The sequence below is a fragment of the Scyliorhinus torazame genome, chromosome X (assembly GCF_047496885.1).
Source record: "Scyliorhinus torazame isolate Kashiwa2021f chromosome X, sScyTor2.1, whole genome shotgun sequence".
Lineage (NCBI taxonomy): Eukaryota > Metazoa > Chordata > Chondrichthyes > Carcharhiniformes > Scyliorhinidae > Scyliorhinus > Scyliorhinus torazame.
This window is the reverse complement of record NC_092738.1, coordinates 36,295,871-36,314,688: the sequence shown is the minus strand read 5'-3', so window position 1 is coordinate 36,314,688 and position 18,818 is coordinate 36,295,871. Positions and strand designations below refer to the sequence as shown.

The 18,818-nt window shown below is 56.0% G+C and overlaps 1 protein-coding gene across 4 annotated transcripts in view; it reads right to left on the bottom strand.

Annotated features, from left to right (window-relative positions):
- The window catches only part of LOC140405525 (calcitonin gene-related peptide type 1 receptor-like), a 187,602-nt gene that overhangs the window by 30,287 nt on the left and 138,497 nt on the right, over window positions 1–18,818 (bottom strand). For all 4 annotated transcript variants that reach the window (XM_072494077.1, XM_072494078.1, XM_072494079.1 and 1 more), the window contains one exon: window positions 9,405–9,558. In XM_072494077.1, the coding sequence (XP_072350178.1) occupies window positions 9,405–9,558 (154 nt within the window). The remainder of the gene's footprint in view (window positions 1–9,404; window positions 9,559–18,818) is intronic.

Here is an 18,818-nt window from a genome sequence, read left to right as displayed (position 1 = left end):
CTCCCTCAGTACTGACCCTCTGACAGTGCAGCACTCCCTCAGTACTGACCCTCTGACAGTGCAGCATTCCCTCAGTACTGACCCTCTGACAGTGCAGCACTCCCTCAGTACTGACCCTCTGACAGTGCGGCGCTCCCTCAGTACTGACCCTCTGACAGTGCGGCACTCCCTCAGTACTGACCCTCTGACAGTGCAGCACTCCCTCAGTACTGACCTTCTGACAGTGCAGCACTCCCTCAGTACTGACCCACTGACAGTGCGGCACTCCCTCAGTACTGACCTTCTGACAGTGCAGCACTCCCTCAGTACTGACCCACTGACAGTGCGGCACTCCCTCAGTACTGACCTTCTGACAGTGCAGCACTCCCTCAGTACTGACCCTCTGACAGTGCGGCACTCCCTCAGTACTGACCCTCTGACAGTGCGGCACTCCCTCAGTACTGACCCTCTGACAGTGCAGCATTCCCTCAGTACTGACCCTCTGACAGTGCAACATTCCCTCAGTACTGACCCTCTGACATTGCGGCACTCCCTCAGTACTGACCCTCTGACAGTGCGGCGCTCCCTCAGTACTGACCCTCTGACAGTGCGGCACTCCCTCAGTACTGACCCTCTGACAGTGCGGCACTCCCTCAGTACTGACCCTCTGACAGTGCGGCACTCCCTCAGTACTGACCCTCTGACAGTGCGGCGCTCCCTCAGTACTGACCCTCTGACAGTGCGGCACTCACTCAGTACTGACCCTCTGACAGTGCAGCACTCCCTCAGTACTGACCCTCTGACAGTGCAGCACTCACTCAGTACTGACCCTCTGACAGTGCGGCACTCCCTCAGTACTGACCCTCTGACAGTGCAGCACTTCCTCAGTACTGACCCTCTGACAGTGCGGCACTCCCTCAGTACTGACCCTCTGACAGTGCAGCACTCACTCAGTACTGACCCTCTGACAGTGCAGCACTCCCTCAGTACTGACCCTCTGACAGTGCGGCACTCCCTCAGTACTGACCCTCTGACAGTGCGGCACTCCCTCAGTACCGACCCTCTGACAGTGCGACACTCCCTCAGTACTGACCCTCTGACAGTGCGGCGCTCCCTCAGTACTGACCCTCTGACAGTGCGGCGCTCCCTCAGTACTGACCCTCTGACAGTGCGGCACTCCCTCAGTACTGACCCTCTGACAGTGCGGCGCTCCCTCAGAACTGACCCTCTGACAGTGCGGCACTCCCTCAGTACTGACCCTCTGACAGTGCGGCACTCCCTCAGTACTGAACCTCTGACAGTGCAGCACTCCCTCAGTACTGACCCTCTGTCAGTGCAGCACTCCCTCAGTACTGACCCTCTGACAGTGCAGCACTCCCTCAGTACTGACCCTCTGACAGTGCAGCACTCCCTCAGTACTGACCCTATGACATTGCGGCACTCCCTCAGTACTGACCCTCTGACAGTGCAGCACTCCCTCAGTACTGACCCTATGACATTGCGGCACTCCCTCAGTACTGACCCTCTGACAGTGCGGCACTCCCTCAGTACTGAACCTCAGTACTGACCCTCTGTCAGTGCAGCACTCCCTCAGTACTGACCCTCTGACAGTGCAGCACTCCCTCAGTACTGACCCTCTGACAGTGCAGCACTCCCTCAGTACTGACCCTATGACATTGCGGCACTCCCTCAGTACTGACCCTCTGACAGTGCGGCACTCCCTCAGTACTGACCCTCTGACAGTGCAGCACTCCCTCAGTACTGACCCTCTGACAGTGCAGCACTCCCTCAGTCCTGACCCTCTGACAGTGCAGCACTCCCTCAGTACTGACCCTCTGACAGTGCAGCACTCCCTCAGTACTGACCCTATGACATTGCGGCACTCCCTCAGTACTGACCCTCTGACAGTGCGGCACTCCCTCAGTACTGACCCTCTGACAGTGCAGCACTCCCTCAGTACTGACCCTCTGACAGTGCAGCACTCCCTCAGTCCTGACCCTCTGACAGTGCAGCACTCCCTCAGTACTGACCCTCTGACAGTGCAGCACTCCCTCAGTCCTGACCCTCTGACAGTGCAGCACTCCCTCAGTACTGACCCTCTGACAGTGCAGCACTCCCTCAGTACTGACCCTCTGACAGTGCAGCACTCCCTCAGTACTGACCCTCTGACAGTGCGGCACTCCCTCAGTACTGACCCTCTGACAGTGCAGCACTCACTCAGTTCTGACCCTCTGACAGTGCAGCACTCCCTCAGTACTGACCCTCTGACAGTGCAGCACTCCCTCAGTTCCGCACTGGGAGTGTGAGCCTGGAGTGTTTTGGCGAAGCCTTGGAATGGGATTTGAACCCTCAGCCTCCTGACTCGGAGGTGGGAATGCGACCAACCCAACCGTAGCCAGCGCTTCAATCCCAGAATGGGAATATGTGGGGACGGGCTGGAGGAAGATCGAGGCCTGATTTTCATGCCTGTCGTGGCACATACGCTGAGTGGGCACACGTGCTGAGTGGGCACACGCTGAGTGGGCACACGCTGAGTGGGCACACGCGCTGAGTGGGCACACGCGCTGAGTGGGCACACGCTGAGTGGGCACATGCTGAGTGGGCACACGCTGAGTGGGCACACGTGCTGAGTGGGCACACGTGCTGAGTGGGCACACGCTGAGTGGGCACATGTGCTGAGTGGGCACACGTGCTGAGTGGGCACACGCTGAGTGGGCACACGCTGAGTGGGCACACGCTGAGTGGGCACACGTGCTGAGTGGGCACACGCTGAGTGGGCACACGCTGAGTGGGCACATGCTGAGTGGGCACACGTGCTGAGTGGGCACACGCTGAGTGGGCACACGCTGAGTGGGCACACGCGCTGAGTGGGCACACATGCTGAGTGGGCACGCGCTGGGTGGGCACACGCTGAGTGGGCACACGCGCTGAGTGGGCACATGCGCTGAGTGGGCACACGCGCTGAGTGGGCACACGTGCTGGGTGGGCACACGCTGAGTGGGCACACGTGGTGAGTGGGCACACGCGCTGAGTGGGCACATGCTGAGTGGGCACACGTGCTGAGTGGGCACACGCTGAGTGGGCACACGCGCTGAGTGGGCACACACTGAGTGGGCACACGCTGAGTGGGCAGACGCTGAGTGGGCACACGCGCTGAGTGGGCACACGCTGAGTGGGCAGACGCTGAGTGGGCACACGCGTTGAGTGGGCACGAGCTGAGTGGGCACACGCTGAGTGGGCACACGCTGAGTGGGCACACGCTGAGTGGGCACACGCTGAGTGGGCACACGTGCTGAGTGGGCACACGCTGAGTGGGCACACGCTGAGTGGGCACACGCGCTGAGTGGGCACACGCTGAGTGGGCACACGCTGAGTGGGCACACGCGTTGAGTGGGCACGAGCTGAGTGGGCACACGCTGAGTGGGCACACGCTGAGTGGGCACACGTGCTGAGTGGGCACACGCTGAGTGGGCACACGCTGAGTGGGCACACGCTGAGTGGGCACACGCGCTGAGTGGGCACACGCTGAGTGGGCACACGCTGAGTGGGCACACGCGTTGAGTGGGCACGAGCTGAGTGGGCACACGCTGAGTGGGCACACGCTGAGTGGGCACACGCTGAGTGGGCACGAGCTGAGTGGGCACGCGCTGGGTGGGCACACGCTGAGTGGGCACATGCTGAGTGGCACACGTGCTGAGTGGGAACACGTGCTGAGTGGGCACACACGCTGAGTGGGCACACGCTGAGTGGGCACACGCTGAGTGGGCACACGTGCTGAGTGGGCACACACACTGAGTGGGCACACGCGCTGGGTGGGCACATACGCTGAGTGGGCACATGCGCTGAGTGGGCACACGCGCTGGGTGGGCACACGCGCTGAGTGGGCACACGCACTGAGTGGGCACACGCTGAGTGGGCACACGCGCTGAGTGGGCACATACGCTGAGTGGGCACACGCGCTGAGTGGGCACATACGCTGAGTGGGCACATGCGCTGAGTGGGCACGCACTGAGTGGGCACACGCTGAGTGGGCACACGCGCTGAGTGGGCACACATGCTGAGTGGGCACACGTGCTGAGTGGGCACACGCGCTGAGTGGGCACACGCTGAGTGGGCACACGCTGAGTGGGCACACGCGCTGAGTGGGCACATGCTGAGTGGGCACACGTGCTGAGTGGGCACACGTGCTGTGTGGGCACATGCTGAGTGGGCACATGCGCTGAGTGGGCACACGCTGAGTGGGCACACGCGCTGAGTTGTCACGCGCTGAGTGGGCACACGCTGAGTGGGCACACGCGCTGAGTGGGCACACGCGCTGAGTGGTCACACGCGCTGAGTGGGCACACGCGCTGAGTGGGCACACACGCTGAGTGGGCACACGCGCTGAGTGGGCACATGCTGGGTGGGCACACGCTTAGTGGGCACATGCTGAGTGGGCACACGTGCTGAGTGGGCACACGCGCTGGGTGGGCACACGCGCTGAGTGGGCACACATGCTGAGTGGGCACATACGCTGAGTGGGCACACGCTCTGAGTGGGCACACGTGCTGGGTGGGCACACGCGCTGAGTGGGCACATACGCTGAGTGGGCACACGCGCTGAGTGGGCACATACGCTGAGTGGGCACACGCGCTGAGTGGGCACACGAGCTGAGTGGGCACACGCGCTGAGTGGGCACATACGCTGAGTGGGCACACGCGCTGAGTGGGCACATACGCTGAGTGGGCACACGCGCTGAGTGGGCACACGAGCTGAGTGGGCACACGCGCTGAGTGGGCACATACGCTGAGTGGGCACACGCGCTGAGTGGGCACACGCTGAGTGGGCACATACGCTGAGTGGGCACACGCGCTGAGTGGGCACACGCTGAGTGGGCACACGCGCTGGGTGGGCACACGCTGAGTGGGCACACGCGCTGGGTGGGCACACGTGCTGAGTGGGCACACGCGCTGAGTGAGCATGAAACGCATTCCAGGCCACAAAGCGGCAGTTAACGGCCACTAGCGTGTACTCCGTGAATGGCTGGGCTTTGCTGGCGAGGGTAGGAGGAGGGTGGCACCGAGAAGGAGGGTGCAGGCTGGCATTTCCAATGTGCTCCCTCGGTGGGGGGGGGGGGGGGGGAGGGCAGCCATTGTGGATGTGTCTCAGGGAGCTGCTGACCCGTAAATAATAAATTGCAGTGGAAAAACTATGCAAAGAGGGTGCAGGCAGCACATTCGGGCACAAACCTCACGAGACCCACGGGGACGGCCCGATTAATGTGCCCGAGAGCCTCGTGGAGTATGAGCTCCCTTTTCTGAGGGGGCGGAGGCCCATTTGCGAGATAGTTAACTCAGGACAATAAAAGCTGGCCCAGGCAGGAGTCGAGTTGCGGAATAGTCCCGACTGGGATTGGAACTTGTAAATATGTTTGGTTCTAAACCGTTCGTTTGACTCTCCTTTCCGGACTCCTCTGTGACGACTAAACTGGCGATGAGGATAAAGCAGAACTACAGCCGGCACTGCTCACCATTTGGAGAACAACCGCCTCCCTTCATGAAGGTTCTACCTTCCGCATTGCTCTTTGGCAGATTCAAAGCGGGTGCAGAGGACTGAACTCAGTACGCGGAGCCTTTGTCCTATTTTTTAAAGGCGAGCACTATCATGGGGATGACCACAAGACGATAATTCTCCTGACTGCCTGTGAGGCTCCCGCTTTCAGCGTCATGAAGAGCCTGACATACCCCACGGCCCCAGACTCCAAGACGTTCGAAGAGCTGATGGCACTCATGACAAACCACTCCAACCCCAAGCCGTCAGTTATCGTACAGAGGTACCGATTGAGTATGGCCAAGAGGAGTGCAGCGGACTCCGTTACTGGGTTTCTGGTGCAAATTAGCAGAGTTGTGCGACTATGGGCCATCCCTACCCAAGATGCTATGAGATCTGTATGCAAAGTTAGCGAGCCATGCCTGTCTCCAGCTGGAGCTCCACACCGATTCCAGGCGTTATGTGACCATTAATATCCACTAAGGCCTGTATGAATACAGAAGGTTACCATTTGGGGTGTCAGCTTTCAGTGTGTTCTGGAGAATATTCTGAGAGAGCTACCATGCGTGGCGGTCTATTTGGACAAGGTCATGGTCACCACAGCCTCGGAAAGAGAGCACCTGAGCAACCAGGAGGAAGTCCTCCGCCGGTTTTCCGAGACGTGGGTCTGCCTCAAGAAGGGGAATTGTTTTCTGCACCAAGGAAATGACACACTTGGGGTATTCTGCGGATCGGGACAGACTATACCCGGGAGAGGAGAAGGTGCGGGCGAGTCAGCAAGCCCCCACTCCGGGAAACGTGACAGAGCTATGGTCGTTCTGAAGTCTCGTAAACTGCTGTTGGAAATTTATTCCTGGCCCAGCGACCATCCTTGCCCCAGTGCCCGCAGTGCTGAAGAAGCTCCAAGAGTGGGCGTGGAGAGTGCCTCAGAAGGAGGCCTTTGCCAGCATAAAGCAGCAGCTAACGTCATCCGGATTATTGACACATTCCGAGCCCTCCCAGACTCTTTTGGTGATGTGCGATGCCTCACCTTACGGGACCGGAGCTGTATTTTCCCACCGTAGGGCTGACCAAAGAGAAAGACCGATAGCGCTCACGTCCAGGACATTGGTCACAGGCGAGTGAAATTACACTCGGGGCGAAAAAGGGTTGGCCGTTATATTCACAGTGAAGAAATTTCGCCAGTATGTTTCTGGGTGTTGATTCACCGTGGTGTCGGACCATAAAGCATTGCTCAGGCTTTGGAAAGAGGACGAGGCTGTCCCGCCAATAGCGTCCGCCCAGATTCAGCGATGGGCTCTGTTGCTAGCAGCGTATGAGTACAACTTTGAGCATCGTCCGGGCACAAAAATCACAAACACAGACACGCTCAGCAGGCTCCCGCGGTACTGACCATCCACACTGCCCCGTATCACCCTCCCTCCAACGGGCAGGCCAAGCGAGCGGTACTGACCATCCACACTGCCCCGTATCACCCTCCCTCCAACGGGCAGGCCAAGCGAGCGGTACTGACCATCCACACTGCCCCGTATCACCCTCCCTCCAACGGGCAGGCCAAGCGAGCGGTACTGACCATCCACACTGCCCCGTATCACCCTCCCTCCAACGGGCAGGCCAAGCGAGCGGTACTGACCATCCACACTGCCCCGTATCACCCTCCCTCCAACGGGCAGGCCAAGCGAGCGGTACTGACCATCCACACTGCCCCGTATCACCCTCCCTCCATCGGGCAGGCCAAGCGAGCGGTACTGACCATCCACACTGCCCCGTATCACCCTCCCTCCAACGGGCAGGCCAAGCGAGCGGTACTGACCATCCACACTGCCCCGTATCACCCTCCCTCCAACGGGCAGGCCAAGCGAGCGGTACTGACCATCCACACTGCCCCGTATCACCCTCCCTCCAACGGGCAGGCCAAGCGAGCGGTACTGACCATCCACACTGCCCCGTATCACCCTCCCTCCAACGGGCAGGCCAAGCGAGCGGTACTGACCATCCACACTGCCCCGTATCACCCTCCCTCCATCGGGCAGGCCAAGCGAGCGGTACTGACCATCCACACTGCCCCGTATCACCCTCCCTCCAACGGGCAGGCCAAGCGAGCGGTACTGACCATCCACACTGCCCCGTATCACCCTCCCTCCATCGGGCAGGCCAAGCGAGCGGTACTGACCATCCACACTGCCCCGTATCACCCTCCCTCCAACGGGCAGGCCAAGCGAGCGGTACTGACCATCCACACTGCCCCGTATCACCCTCCCTCCAACGGGCAGGCCAAGCGAGCGGTACTGACCATCCACACTGCCCCGTATCACCCTCCCTCCAACGGGCAGGCCGAGCGAGCGGTACTGACCATCCACACTGCCCCGTATCACCCTCCCTCCAACGGGCAGGCCGAGCGAGCGGTACTGACCATCAAGAGAGGGATAAAGAAACAGACCACGGGCTCCGTGGAGACACAATTGACAGGGTTTTTGTTCAGCTATCAGACCACGCTGTATCTGTGACTGGTATAGCGCTGGTGGAACTGTTGGTGGGTCGGATGCTGAGGCCCCGCCTCAGCCACCCGTTCCCCGATATTGGCGGGACTTGGGGGCCCCGGGGTGTCGCCCCCTGGGGGATGCGAGAGCTGGTGGACTGAGACTCGGAAATGGAGACCCCGGAATCTGTGCTTCCGGCGGTGACCTGGCCAGGGATCAGTACGCCCCAGACGGTCATCGAGGAACCACGGTTCCCGTCGCGCTCTACACCCCCTGACCCAGCCCCACAGCCGCTGGAAGTGCCGTGCGGACAAAGAGGACAGATGTCCTCCTGCTCCACCTTCTTCAGAGGGACTTACAAACTTCAGGGCGGGAGGGGGGGCATGGGGGGGATGTTATAACCCCAATGAGAGCCTTGGGGACGACCCAATTAACCTTCCCGTGTGCCTCGTGGAGCACAAGCTCCCCCACTTTAGGGCAGTACGGTAGCATTGTGGATAGCACAATTGCTTCACAGCTCCAGGGTCCCAGGTTCGATTCCGGCTTGGGTCACTGTCTGTGCGGAGTCTGCACGTCCTCCCCGTGTGTGCGTGGGTTTCCTCCGGGTGCTCCGGTTTCCTCCCACAGTCCAAAGATGTGCGGGTTAGGTGAATTGGCCAATGATCAATTGCCCTTAATGTCCAAATTGCCCTTGGTGTTGGGTGGAGGTGTTGAGTTTGGGTAGGGTGCTCTTTCCAAGAGCCGGTGCAGACTCAAAGGGCCGAATGGCCTCCTTCTGCACTGTAAATTCAATGATAATCTATGATTAATCTAGGACAAAGGTTCGGCACAACATCGTGGGCCGAAGGGCCTGTTCTGTGCTGTATTTTCTATGTTCTAACAGGCGGAGGCCCTTCAGCGGGCGAGTTAACTCAGGACATTAAAGCCGGCCCAGGTAGGGTTCGAGATGCACAGAGCCGCCCTGGCTGCGAATGGTACTTTACTTTTGGCAACAAACCATTCATCTGACTCTCCTTCCCAGACTCCTCTGTGACGACTCAACCAGACATATTTGTGCATTTGATTTCAGCCCGGACAGTCCATGCACCCTGGATCGAGGCGGAAGCTAAAACGTCACAGCTGTGTGGCCAATTCGACCCTCCCGATGCCTGTACAAGCAGACGCGACTCATCAAATCCGTCACTTGCTGCTTAATTCCTCGAAACTTGTCTCTCATTTGTCAGCGATTCCGACTCGCGGACACACCCACTGACAAAAATATCGTGCGACTGCGCAATGACATCAGGACGTGCGCCTGAAATTTACACGTCAAATTCTGGCTTTGGTGGTTTAATCTCCCTGAACAAATGGCGTGCGCCGGTCACAGTGAACAATGTCCGTGCTGATCATCAGTACTGCGTTTCTTACAGTACCTACCCCATCCGAGAATGTAGTACCAGAATATCTTCTGCTCCTCCACAAACACGACCACGATGATCAGCGTGTGCAGGTAAATCCCCTCACAAAGCATCCAGAAGTAATTGCAGCCCGTCAAATACAAGTGCAAGAACAGCAACACTTTACAGCCCACCTGCGGACAGGACACACACACAGACACGTCAGAGGCAGCGGACTGCCCAAAGCACGGCTCGCAAACAGCTCAACCCATTTTCAATCTGGACAGCTCTGAGGCAGACAACACGAACCACTGCCCAGCCCCCAATCAATTCACACACTCACTCGGCCCGGAGAAAACAATACACATTCAATTTCCCCCGCAATGAGAGACTTTTACTCTGTATCTAACCCCGTGCTGTGCCTGTCCTGGGAGTGTTTGATGGGGACTGTGTAGAGGGAGCTTTACTCTGTATCTAACCCCGTGCTGTACCTGTCCTGGGAGTGTTTGATGGGGACAGTGTAGAGGGAGCTTTACTCTGTATCTAACCCCGTGCTGTACCTGTCCTGGGAGTGTTTGATGGGGACAGTGTAGAGGGAGCTTTACCCTGTATCTAACCCCGTGCTGTACCTGTCCTGGGAGTGTTTGATGGGGACAGTGTAGAGGGAGCTTTACTCTGTATCTAACCCCGTGCTGTACCTGTCCTGGGAGTGTTTGATGGGGACAGTGTAGAGGGAGCTTTACTCTGTATCTAACCCCGTGCTGTACCTGTCCTGGGAGTGTTTGATGGGGACAGTGTAGAGGGAGCTTTACCCTGTATCTAACCCCGTGCTGTACCTGTCCTGGGAGTGTTTGATGGGGACAGTGTAGAGGGAGCTTTACTCTGTATCTAACCCCGTGCTGTACCTGTCCTGGGAGTGTTTGATGGGGACAGTGTAGAGGGAGCTTTACTCTGTATCTAACCCCGTGCTGTACCTGTCCTGGGAGTGTTTGATGGGGACAGTGTAGAGAGAGCTTTACTCTGTATCTAACCCCGTGCTGTGCCTGTCCTGGGAGTGTTTGATGGGGACAGTGTAGAGGGAGCTTTACTCTGTATCTAACCCCGTGCTGTACCTGTCCTGGGAGCGTTTGATGGGGACAGTGTAGAGGGAGCTTTACTCTGTATCTAACCCCGTGCTGTACCTGTCCTGGGAGTGTTTGATGGGGACAGTGTAGAGGGAACTTTACTCTGTATCTAACCCCGTGCTGTACCTGTCCTGGGAGTGTTTGATGGGGACAGTGTAGAGGGAGCTTTACTCTGTATCTAACCCCGTGCTGTACCTGTCCTGGGAGTGTTTGATGGGGACAGTGTAGAGAGAGCATTACTCTGTATCTAACCCCGTGCTGTGCCTGTCCTGGGAGTGTTTGATGGGGACAGTGTAGAGGGAGCTTTACTCTGTATCTAACCCCGTGCTGTACCTGTCCTGGGAGTGTTTGATGGGGACAGTGTAGAGGGAGCTTTACTCTGTATCTAACCCTGTGCTGTACCTGTCCGGGGAGTGTTTGTTGGGGACAATGAAGAGGGAGCTTTACTCTGTATCTCACCCCGTGCTGTACCTGTCCTGGGAGTGTTTGATGGGGACAGTGTAGAGGGAGCTTTACTCTGTATCTAACCCCGTGCTGTACCTGTCCTGGGAGCGTTTGATGGGGACAGTGTAGAGGGAGCTTTACTCTGTATCTAACCCCGTGCTGTACCTGTCCTGGGAGTGTTTGATGGGGACAGTGTAGAGGGAACTTTACTCTGTATCTAACCCCGTGCTGTACCTGTCCTGGGAGTGTTTGATGGGGACAGTGTAGAGGGAGCTTTACTCTGTATGTAACCCCGTGCTGTACCTGTCCTGGGAGTGTTTGATGGGGACAGTGTAGAGGGAGCTTTCCTCTGTATCTAACCCCGTGCTGTACCTGTCCTGGGAGCGTTTGATGGGGACAGTGTAGAGGGAGCTTTACTCTGTATCTAACCCCGTGCTGTACCTGTCCTGGGAGTGTTTGATGGGGACAGTGTAGAGGGAACTTTACTCTGTATCTAACCCCGTGCTGTACCTGTCCTGGGAGTGTTTGATGGGGACAGTGTAGAGGGAGCTTTACTCTGTATCTAACCCCGTGCTGTACCTGTCCTGGGAGTGTTTGATGGGGACAGTGTAGAGGGAGCTTTACCCTGTATCTAACCCCGTGCTGTACCTGTCCTGGGAGTGTTTGATGGGGACAGTGTAGAGGGAGCTTTACTCTGTATCTAACCCCGTGCTGTACCTGTCCTGGGAGTGTTTGATGGGGACAGTGTAGAGGGAGCTTTACTCTGTATCTAACCCCGTGCTGTACCTGTCCTGGGAGTGTTTGATGGGGACAGTGTAGAGAGAGCTTTACTCTGTATCTAACCCCGTGCTGTGCCTGTCCTGGGAGTGTTTGATGGGGACAGTGTAGAGGGAGCTTTACTCTGTATCTAACCCCGTGCTGTACCTGTCCTGCGAGTGTTTAATGGGGCCAGTGTAGAGGGAGCTTTACTCTGTATCTAACCCCGTGCTGTACCTGTCCTGGGAGTGTTTGATGGGGACAGTGTAGAGGGAGCTTTACTCTGTATCTATCCCCGTGCTGTACCTGTCCTGGGAGTGTTTGATGGGGACAGTGTAGAGGGGCTTTACTCTGTATCTAATCCCGTGCTGTACCTGCCCTGGGAGTGTTTGATGGGGACAGTGTAGAGGGAGCTTTACTCTGTATCTAACCCCGTGCTGTACCTGTCCTGGGAGTGTTTGACGGAGACAGTGTAGAGGGAGCTTTACTCTGTATCTAACCCCGTGCTGTACCTGTCCTGGGAGTGTTTGATGGGGACAGTGTAGAGGGAGCTTTACTCTGTATCTAACCCCGTGCTGTATCTGTCCTGGGAGTGTTTGATGGGGACAGTGTAGAGGGAGCTTTACTCTGTATCTAACCCCGTGCTGTACCTGTCCTGGGAGTGTTTGATGGGGACAGTGTAGAGGGAGCTTTACTCTGTATCTAACCCTGTGCTGTACCTGTCCGGGGAGTGTTTGTTGGGGACAATGAAGAGGGAGCTTTACTCTGTATCTCACCCCGTGCTGTACCTGTCCTGGCAGTGTTTGATGGGGACAGTGTAGAGGGAGCTTTACTCTGTATCTAACCTCGTGCTGTACCTGTCCTGGGAGTGTTTGATGGGGACAGTGTAGAGGGAACTTTACTCTGTATCTAACCCCGTGCTGTACCTGTCCTGGGAGTGTTTGATGGGGACAGTGTGGAGGGAGCTTTACTCTGTATCTAACCCCGTGCTGTACCTGTCCTGGGGGTGTTTGATGGGGACAATGTAGAGGGAGCTTTACTCTGTATCTAACCCCGTGCTGTACCTGTCCTGGGAGTGTTTAATGGGGCCAGTGTAGAGGGAGCTTTACTCTGTATCTAACCCCGTGCTGTACCTGTCCTGGGAGTGTTTGATGGGGACAGTGTAGAGGGAGCTTTACTCTGTATCTATCCCCGTGCTGTACCTGTCCTGGGAGTGTTTGATGGGGACAGTGTGGAGGGGCTTTACTCTGTATCTAATCCCGTGCTGTACCTGCCCTGGGAGTGTTTGATGGGGACAGTGTAGAGGGAGCTTTACTCTGTATCTAACCCCGTGCTGTATCTGTCCTGGGAGTGTTTGATGGGGACAGTGTAGAGGGAGCTTTACTCTGTATCTAACCCCGTGCTGTACCTGTCCTGGGAGTGTTTGACGGAGACAGTGTAGAGGGAGCTTTACTCTGTATCTAACCCCGTGCTGTACCTGTCCTGGGAGTGTTTGATGGGGACAGTGTAGAGGGAGCTTTACTCTGTATCTAACCCCGTGCTGTACCTGTCCTGGGAGTGTTTGATGGAGACAGTGTAGAGGGAGCTTTACTCTGTATCTAACCCCGTGCTGTACCTGTCCTGGGAGTGTTTGATGGGGACAGTGTCGAGGGAGCTTTACTCTGTATCGAACCCCGTGCTGTACCTGTCCTGGGAGTGTTTGATGGGGACAGTGTAGAGGGAGCTTTACTCTGTATCTATCCCCGTGCTGTACCTGTCCTGGGAGTGTTTGACGGAGACAGTGTAGAGGGAGCTTTACTCTGTATCTAACCCCGTGCTGTACCTGTCCTGGGAGTATTTGATGGGGACAGTGTCGAGGCAGATACTCTGTATCTAATCCCGTGCTGTACCTGTCCTGGGAGTGTTTGATGGGGACAGTGTAGAGGGAGCTTTACTCTGTATCTATCCCCGTGCTGTACCCGTCCTGGGAGTGTTTGACGGAGACAGTGTAGAGGGAGCTTTACTCTGTATCTAACCCCGTGCTGTACCTGTCCTGGGAGTGTTTGATGGGGACAGTGTAGAGGGAGCTTTACTCTGTTTCTAACCCCGTGCTGTACCTGTCCTGGGAGTGTTTGATGGGGACAGTGCAGAGGGAGCTTTACTCTGTATCTAACCCCGTGCTGTACCTGTCCTGGGAGTGTTTGATGGGGACAGTGCAGAGGGAGCTTTACTCTGTATCTAACCCCGTGCTGTACCTCTCCTGGGAGTGTTTGATGGGGACAGTGTAGAGAGAGCTTTACTCTGTATCTCACCCCGTGCTGTACCTGTCCTGGGAGTGTTTGATGGGGACAGTGTAGAGGGAGCTTCACTCTGTATCTAACCCCGTGCTGTACCTGTCCTGGGAGTGTTTTGTGGGGACCGTGTAGAGGGAGCTTTACTCTGTATCTAACCCCGTGCTGTACCTGTCCTGGGAGTGTTTGATGGGGACAGTGTAGAGGGAGCTTTACTCTGTATCTAACCCCGTGCTGTACCTGTCCTGGGAGTGTTTGATGGGGACAGTGTAGAGAGAGCTTTACTCTGTATCTAACCCCGTGCTGTGCCTGTCCTGGGAGTGTTTGATGGGGACAGTGTAGAGGGAGCTTTACTCTGTATCTAACCCCGTGCTGTACCTGTCCTGGGAGCGTTTGATGGGGACAGTGTAGAGGGAGCTTTACTCTGTATCTAACCCCGTGCTGTACCTGTCCTGGGAGTGTTTGATGGGGACAGTGTAGAGGGAACTTTACTCTGTATCTAACCCCGTGCTGTACCTGTCCTGGGAGTGTTTGATGGGGACAGTGTAGAGGGAGCTTTACTCTGTATCTAACCCCGTGCTGTACCTGTCCTGGGAGTGTTTGATGGGGACAGTGTAGAGAGAGCATTACTCTGTATCTAACCCCGTGCTGTGCCTGTCCTGGGAGTGTTTGATGGGGACAGTGTAGAGGGAGCTTTACTCTGTATCTAACCCCGTGCTGTACCTGTCCTGGGAGTGTTTGATGGGGACAGTGTAGAGGGAGCTTTACTCTGTATCTAACCCTGTGCTGTACCTGTCCGGGGAGTGTTTGTTGGGGACAATGAAGAGGGAGCTTTACTCTGTATCTCACCCCGTGCTGTACCTGTCCTGGGAGTGTTTGATGGGGACAGTGTAGAGGGAGCTTTACTCTGTATCTAACCCCGTGCTGTACCTGTCCTGGGAGCGTTTGATGGGGACAGTGTAGAGGGAGCTTTACTCTGTATCTAACCCCGTGCTGTACCTGTCCTGGGAGTGTTTGATGGGGACAGTGTAGAGGGAACTTTACTCTGTATCTAACCCCGTGCTGTACCTGTCCTGGGAGTGTTTGATGGGGACAGTGTAGAGGGAGCTTTACTCTGTATGTAACCCCGTGCTGTACCTGTCCTGGGAGTGTTTGATGGGGACAGTGTAGAGGGAGCTTTCCTCTGTATCTAACCCCGTGCTGTACCTGTCCTGGGAGCGTTTGATGGGGACAGTGTAGAGGGAGCTTTACTCTGTATCTAACCCCGTGCTGTACCTGTCCTGGGAGTGTTTGATGGGGACAGTGTAGAGGGAACTTTACTCTGTATCTAACCCCGTGCTGTACCTGTCCTGGGAGTGTTTGATGGGGACAGTGTAGAGGGAGCTTTACTCTGTATCTAACCCCGTGCTGTACCTGTCCTGGGAGTGTTTGATGGGGACAGTGTAGAGGGAGCTTTACCCTGTATCTAACCCCGTGCTGTACCTGTCCTGGGAGTGTTTGATGGGGACAGTGTAGAGGGAGCTTTACTCTGTATCTAACCCCGTGCTGTACCTGTCCTGGGAGTGTTTGATGGGGACAGTGTAGAGGGAGCTTTACTCTGTATCTAACCCCGTGCTGTACCTGTCCTGGGAGTGTTTGATGGGGACAGTGTAGAGAGAGCTTTACTCTGTATCTAACCCCGTGCTGTGCCTGTCCTGGGAGTGTTTGATGGGGACAGTGTAGAGGGAGCTTTACTCTGTATCTAACCCCGTGCTGTACCTGTCCTGCGAGTGTTTAATGGGGCCAGTGTAGAGGGAGCTTTACTCTGTATCTAACCCCGTGCTGTACCTGTCCTGGGAGTGTTTGATGGGGACAGTGTAGAGGGAGCTTTACTCTGTATCTATCCCCGTGCTGTACCTGTCCTGGGAGTGTTTGATGGGGACAGTGTAGAGGGGCTTTACTCTGTATCTAATCCCGTGCTGTACCTGCCCTGGGAGTGTTTGATGGGGACAGTGTAGAGGGAGCTTTACTCTGTATCTAACCCCGTGCTGTACCTGTCCTGGGAGTGTTTGACGGAGACAGTGTAGAGGGAGCTTTACTCTGTATCTAACCCCGTGCTGTACCTGTCCTGGGAGTGTTTGATGGGGACAGTGTAGAGGGAGCTTTACTCTGTATCTAACCCCGTGCTGTATCTGTCCTGGGAGTGTTTGATGGGGACAGTGTAGAGGGAGCTTTACTCTGTATCTAACCCCGTGCTGTACCTGTCCTGGGAGTGTTTGATGGGGACAGTGTAGAGGGAGCTTTACTCTGTATCTAACCCTGTGCTGTACCTGTCCGGGGAGTGTTTGTTGGGGACAATGAAGAGGGAGCTTTACTCTGTATCTCACCCCGTGCTGTACCTGTCCTGGCAGTGTTTGATGGGGACAGTGTAGAGGGAGCTTTACTCTGTATCTAACCTCGTGCTGTACCTGTCCTGGGAGTGTTTGATGGGGACAGTGTAGAGGGAACTTTACTCTGTATCTAACCCCGTGCTGTACCTGTCCTGGGAGTGTTTGATGGGGACAGTGTGGAGGGAGCTTTACTCTGTATCTAACCCCGTGCTGTACCTGTCCTGGGGGTGTTTGATGGGGACAATGTAGAGGGAGCTTTACTCTGTATCTAACCCCGTGCTGTACCTGTCCTGGGAGTGTTTAATGGGGCCAGTGTAGAGGGAGCTTTACTCTGTATCTAACCCCGTGCTGTACCTGTCCTGGGAGTGTTTGATGGGGACAGTGTAGAGGGAGCTTTACTCTGTATCTATCCCCGTGCTGTACCTGTCCTGGGAGTGTTTGATGGGGACAGTGTGGAGGGGCTTTACTCTGTATCTAATCCCGTGCTGTACCTGCCCTGGGAGTGTTTGATGGGGACAGTGTAGAGGGAGCTTTACTCTGTATCTAACCCCGTGCTGTATCTGTCCTGGGAGTGTTTGATGGGGACAGTGTAGAGGGAGCTTTACTCTGTATCTAACCCCGTGCTGTACCTGTCCTGGGAGTGTTTGACGGAGACAGTGTAGAGGGAGCTTTACTCTGTATCTAACCCCGTGCTGTACCTGTCCTGGGAGTGTTTGATGGGGACAGTGTAGAGGGAGCTTTACTCTGTATCTAACCCCGTGCTGTACCTGTCCTGGGAGTGTTTGATGGAGACAGTGTAGAGGGAGCTTTACTCTGTATCTAACCCCGTGCTGTACCTGTCCTGGGAGTGTTTGATGGGGACAGTGTCGAGGGAGCTTTACTCTGTATCGAACCCCGTGCTGTACCTGTCCTGGGAGTGTTTGATGGGGACAGTGTAGAGGGAGCTTTACTCTGTATCTATCCCCGTGCTGTACCTGTCCTGGGAGTGTTTGACGGAGACAGTGTAGAGGGAGCTTTACTCTGTATCTAACCCCGTGCTGTACCTGTCCTGGGAGTATTTGATGGGGACAGTGTCGAGGCAGATACTCTGTATCTAATCCCGTGCTGTACCTGTCCTGGGAGTGTTTGATGGGGACAGTGTAGAGGGAGCTTTACTCTGTATCTATCCCCGTGCTGTACCCGTCCTGGGAGTGTTTGACGGAGACAGTGTAGAGGGAGCTTTACTCTGTATCTAACCCCGTGCTGTACCTGTCCTGGGAGTGTTTGATGGGGACAGTGTAGAGGGAGCTTTACTCTGTTTCTAACCCCGTGCTGTACCTGTCCTGGGAGTGTTTGATGGGGACAGTGCAGAGGGAGCTTTACTCTGTATCTAACCCCGTGCTGTACCTGTCCTGGGAGTGTTTGATGGGGACAGTGCAGAGGGAGCTTTACTCTGTATCTAACCCCGTGCTGTACCTCTCCTGGGAGTGTTTGATGGGGACAGTGTAGAGAGAGCTTTACTCTGTATCTCACCCCGTGCTGTACCTGTCCTGGGAGTGTTTGATGGGGACAGTGTAGAGGGAGCTTCACTCTGTATCTAACCCCGTGCTGTACCTGTCCTGGGAGTGTTTTGTGGGGACCGTGTAGAGGGAGCTTTACTCTGTATCTAACCCCGTGCTGTACCTGTCCTGGGAGTGTTTGATGGGGACAGTGTAGAGGGAGCTTTACTCTGTATCTAACCCCGTGCTGTACCTGTCCTGGGAGTGTTTGATGGGGACAGTGTAGAGGGAGCTTTACTCTGTATCTAACCCCGTGCTGTACCTGTCCTGGGAGTGTTGATGGGGACAGTGTAGAGGGAGCTTTACTCTGTAGCTAACCCCGTGCTGTACCTGTCCTGGGAGTGTTTGATGGGGACAGTGTAGAGGGAGCTTTACTCTGTATCTAACCCCGTGCTGTACCTGTCCTGGGAGTGTTTGAGGGGGACAGTGTAGAGGGAGCTTTACTCTGTATCTAACCCCGTGCTGTACCTGTCCTGGGAGTGTTTGATGGGGACAGTGTAGAGGGAGCTTTACTCTGTATCTAACCCCGTGCTGTACCTGTCCTGGGAGTGTTTGATGGGGACAGTGTAGAGGGAGCTTTACTCTGTATCTAATCCCGTGCTGTCCCTGTCCTGGGAGTGTTTGACGGAGACAGTGTAGAGGGAGCTTTACTCTGTATCTAACCCCGTGCTGTACCTGTCCTGGGAGCGTTTGACGGAGACAGTGTAGAGGGAGCTTTACTCTGTATCTAACCCCGTGCTGTACCTGTCCTGGGAGTGTTTGATGGGGACAGTGTAGAGGGAGCTTTACTCTGTATCTAACCCCGTGCTGTACCTGTCCTGGGAGTGTTTGATGGGGACAGTGTAGAGGGAGCTTTACTCTGTATCTAACCCCGTGCTGTACCTGTCCTGGGAGTGTTTGATGGGGACAGTGTAGAGGGAGCTTTACTCTGTATCTAACCCCGTGCTGTACCT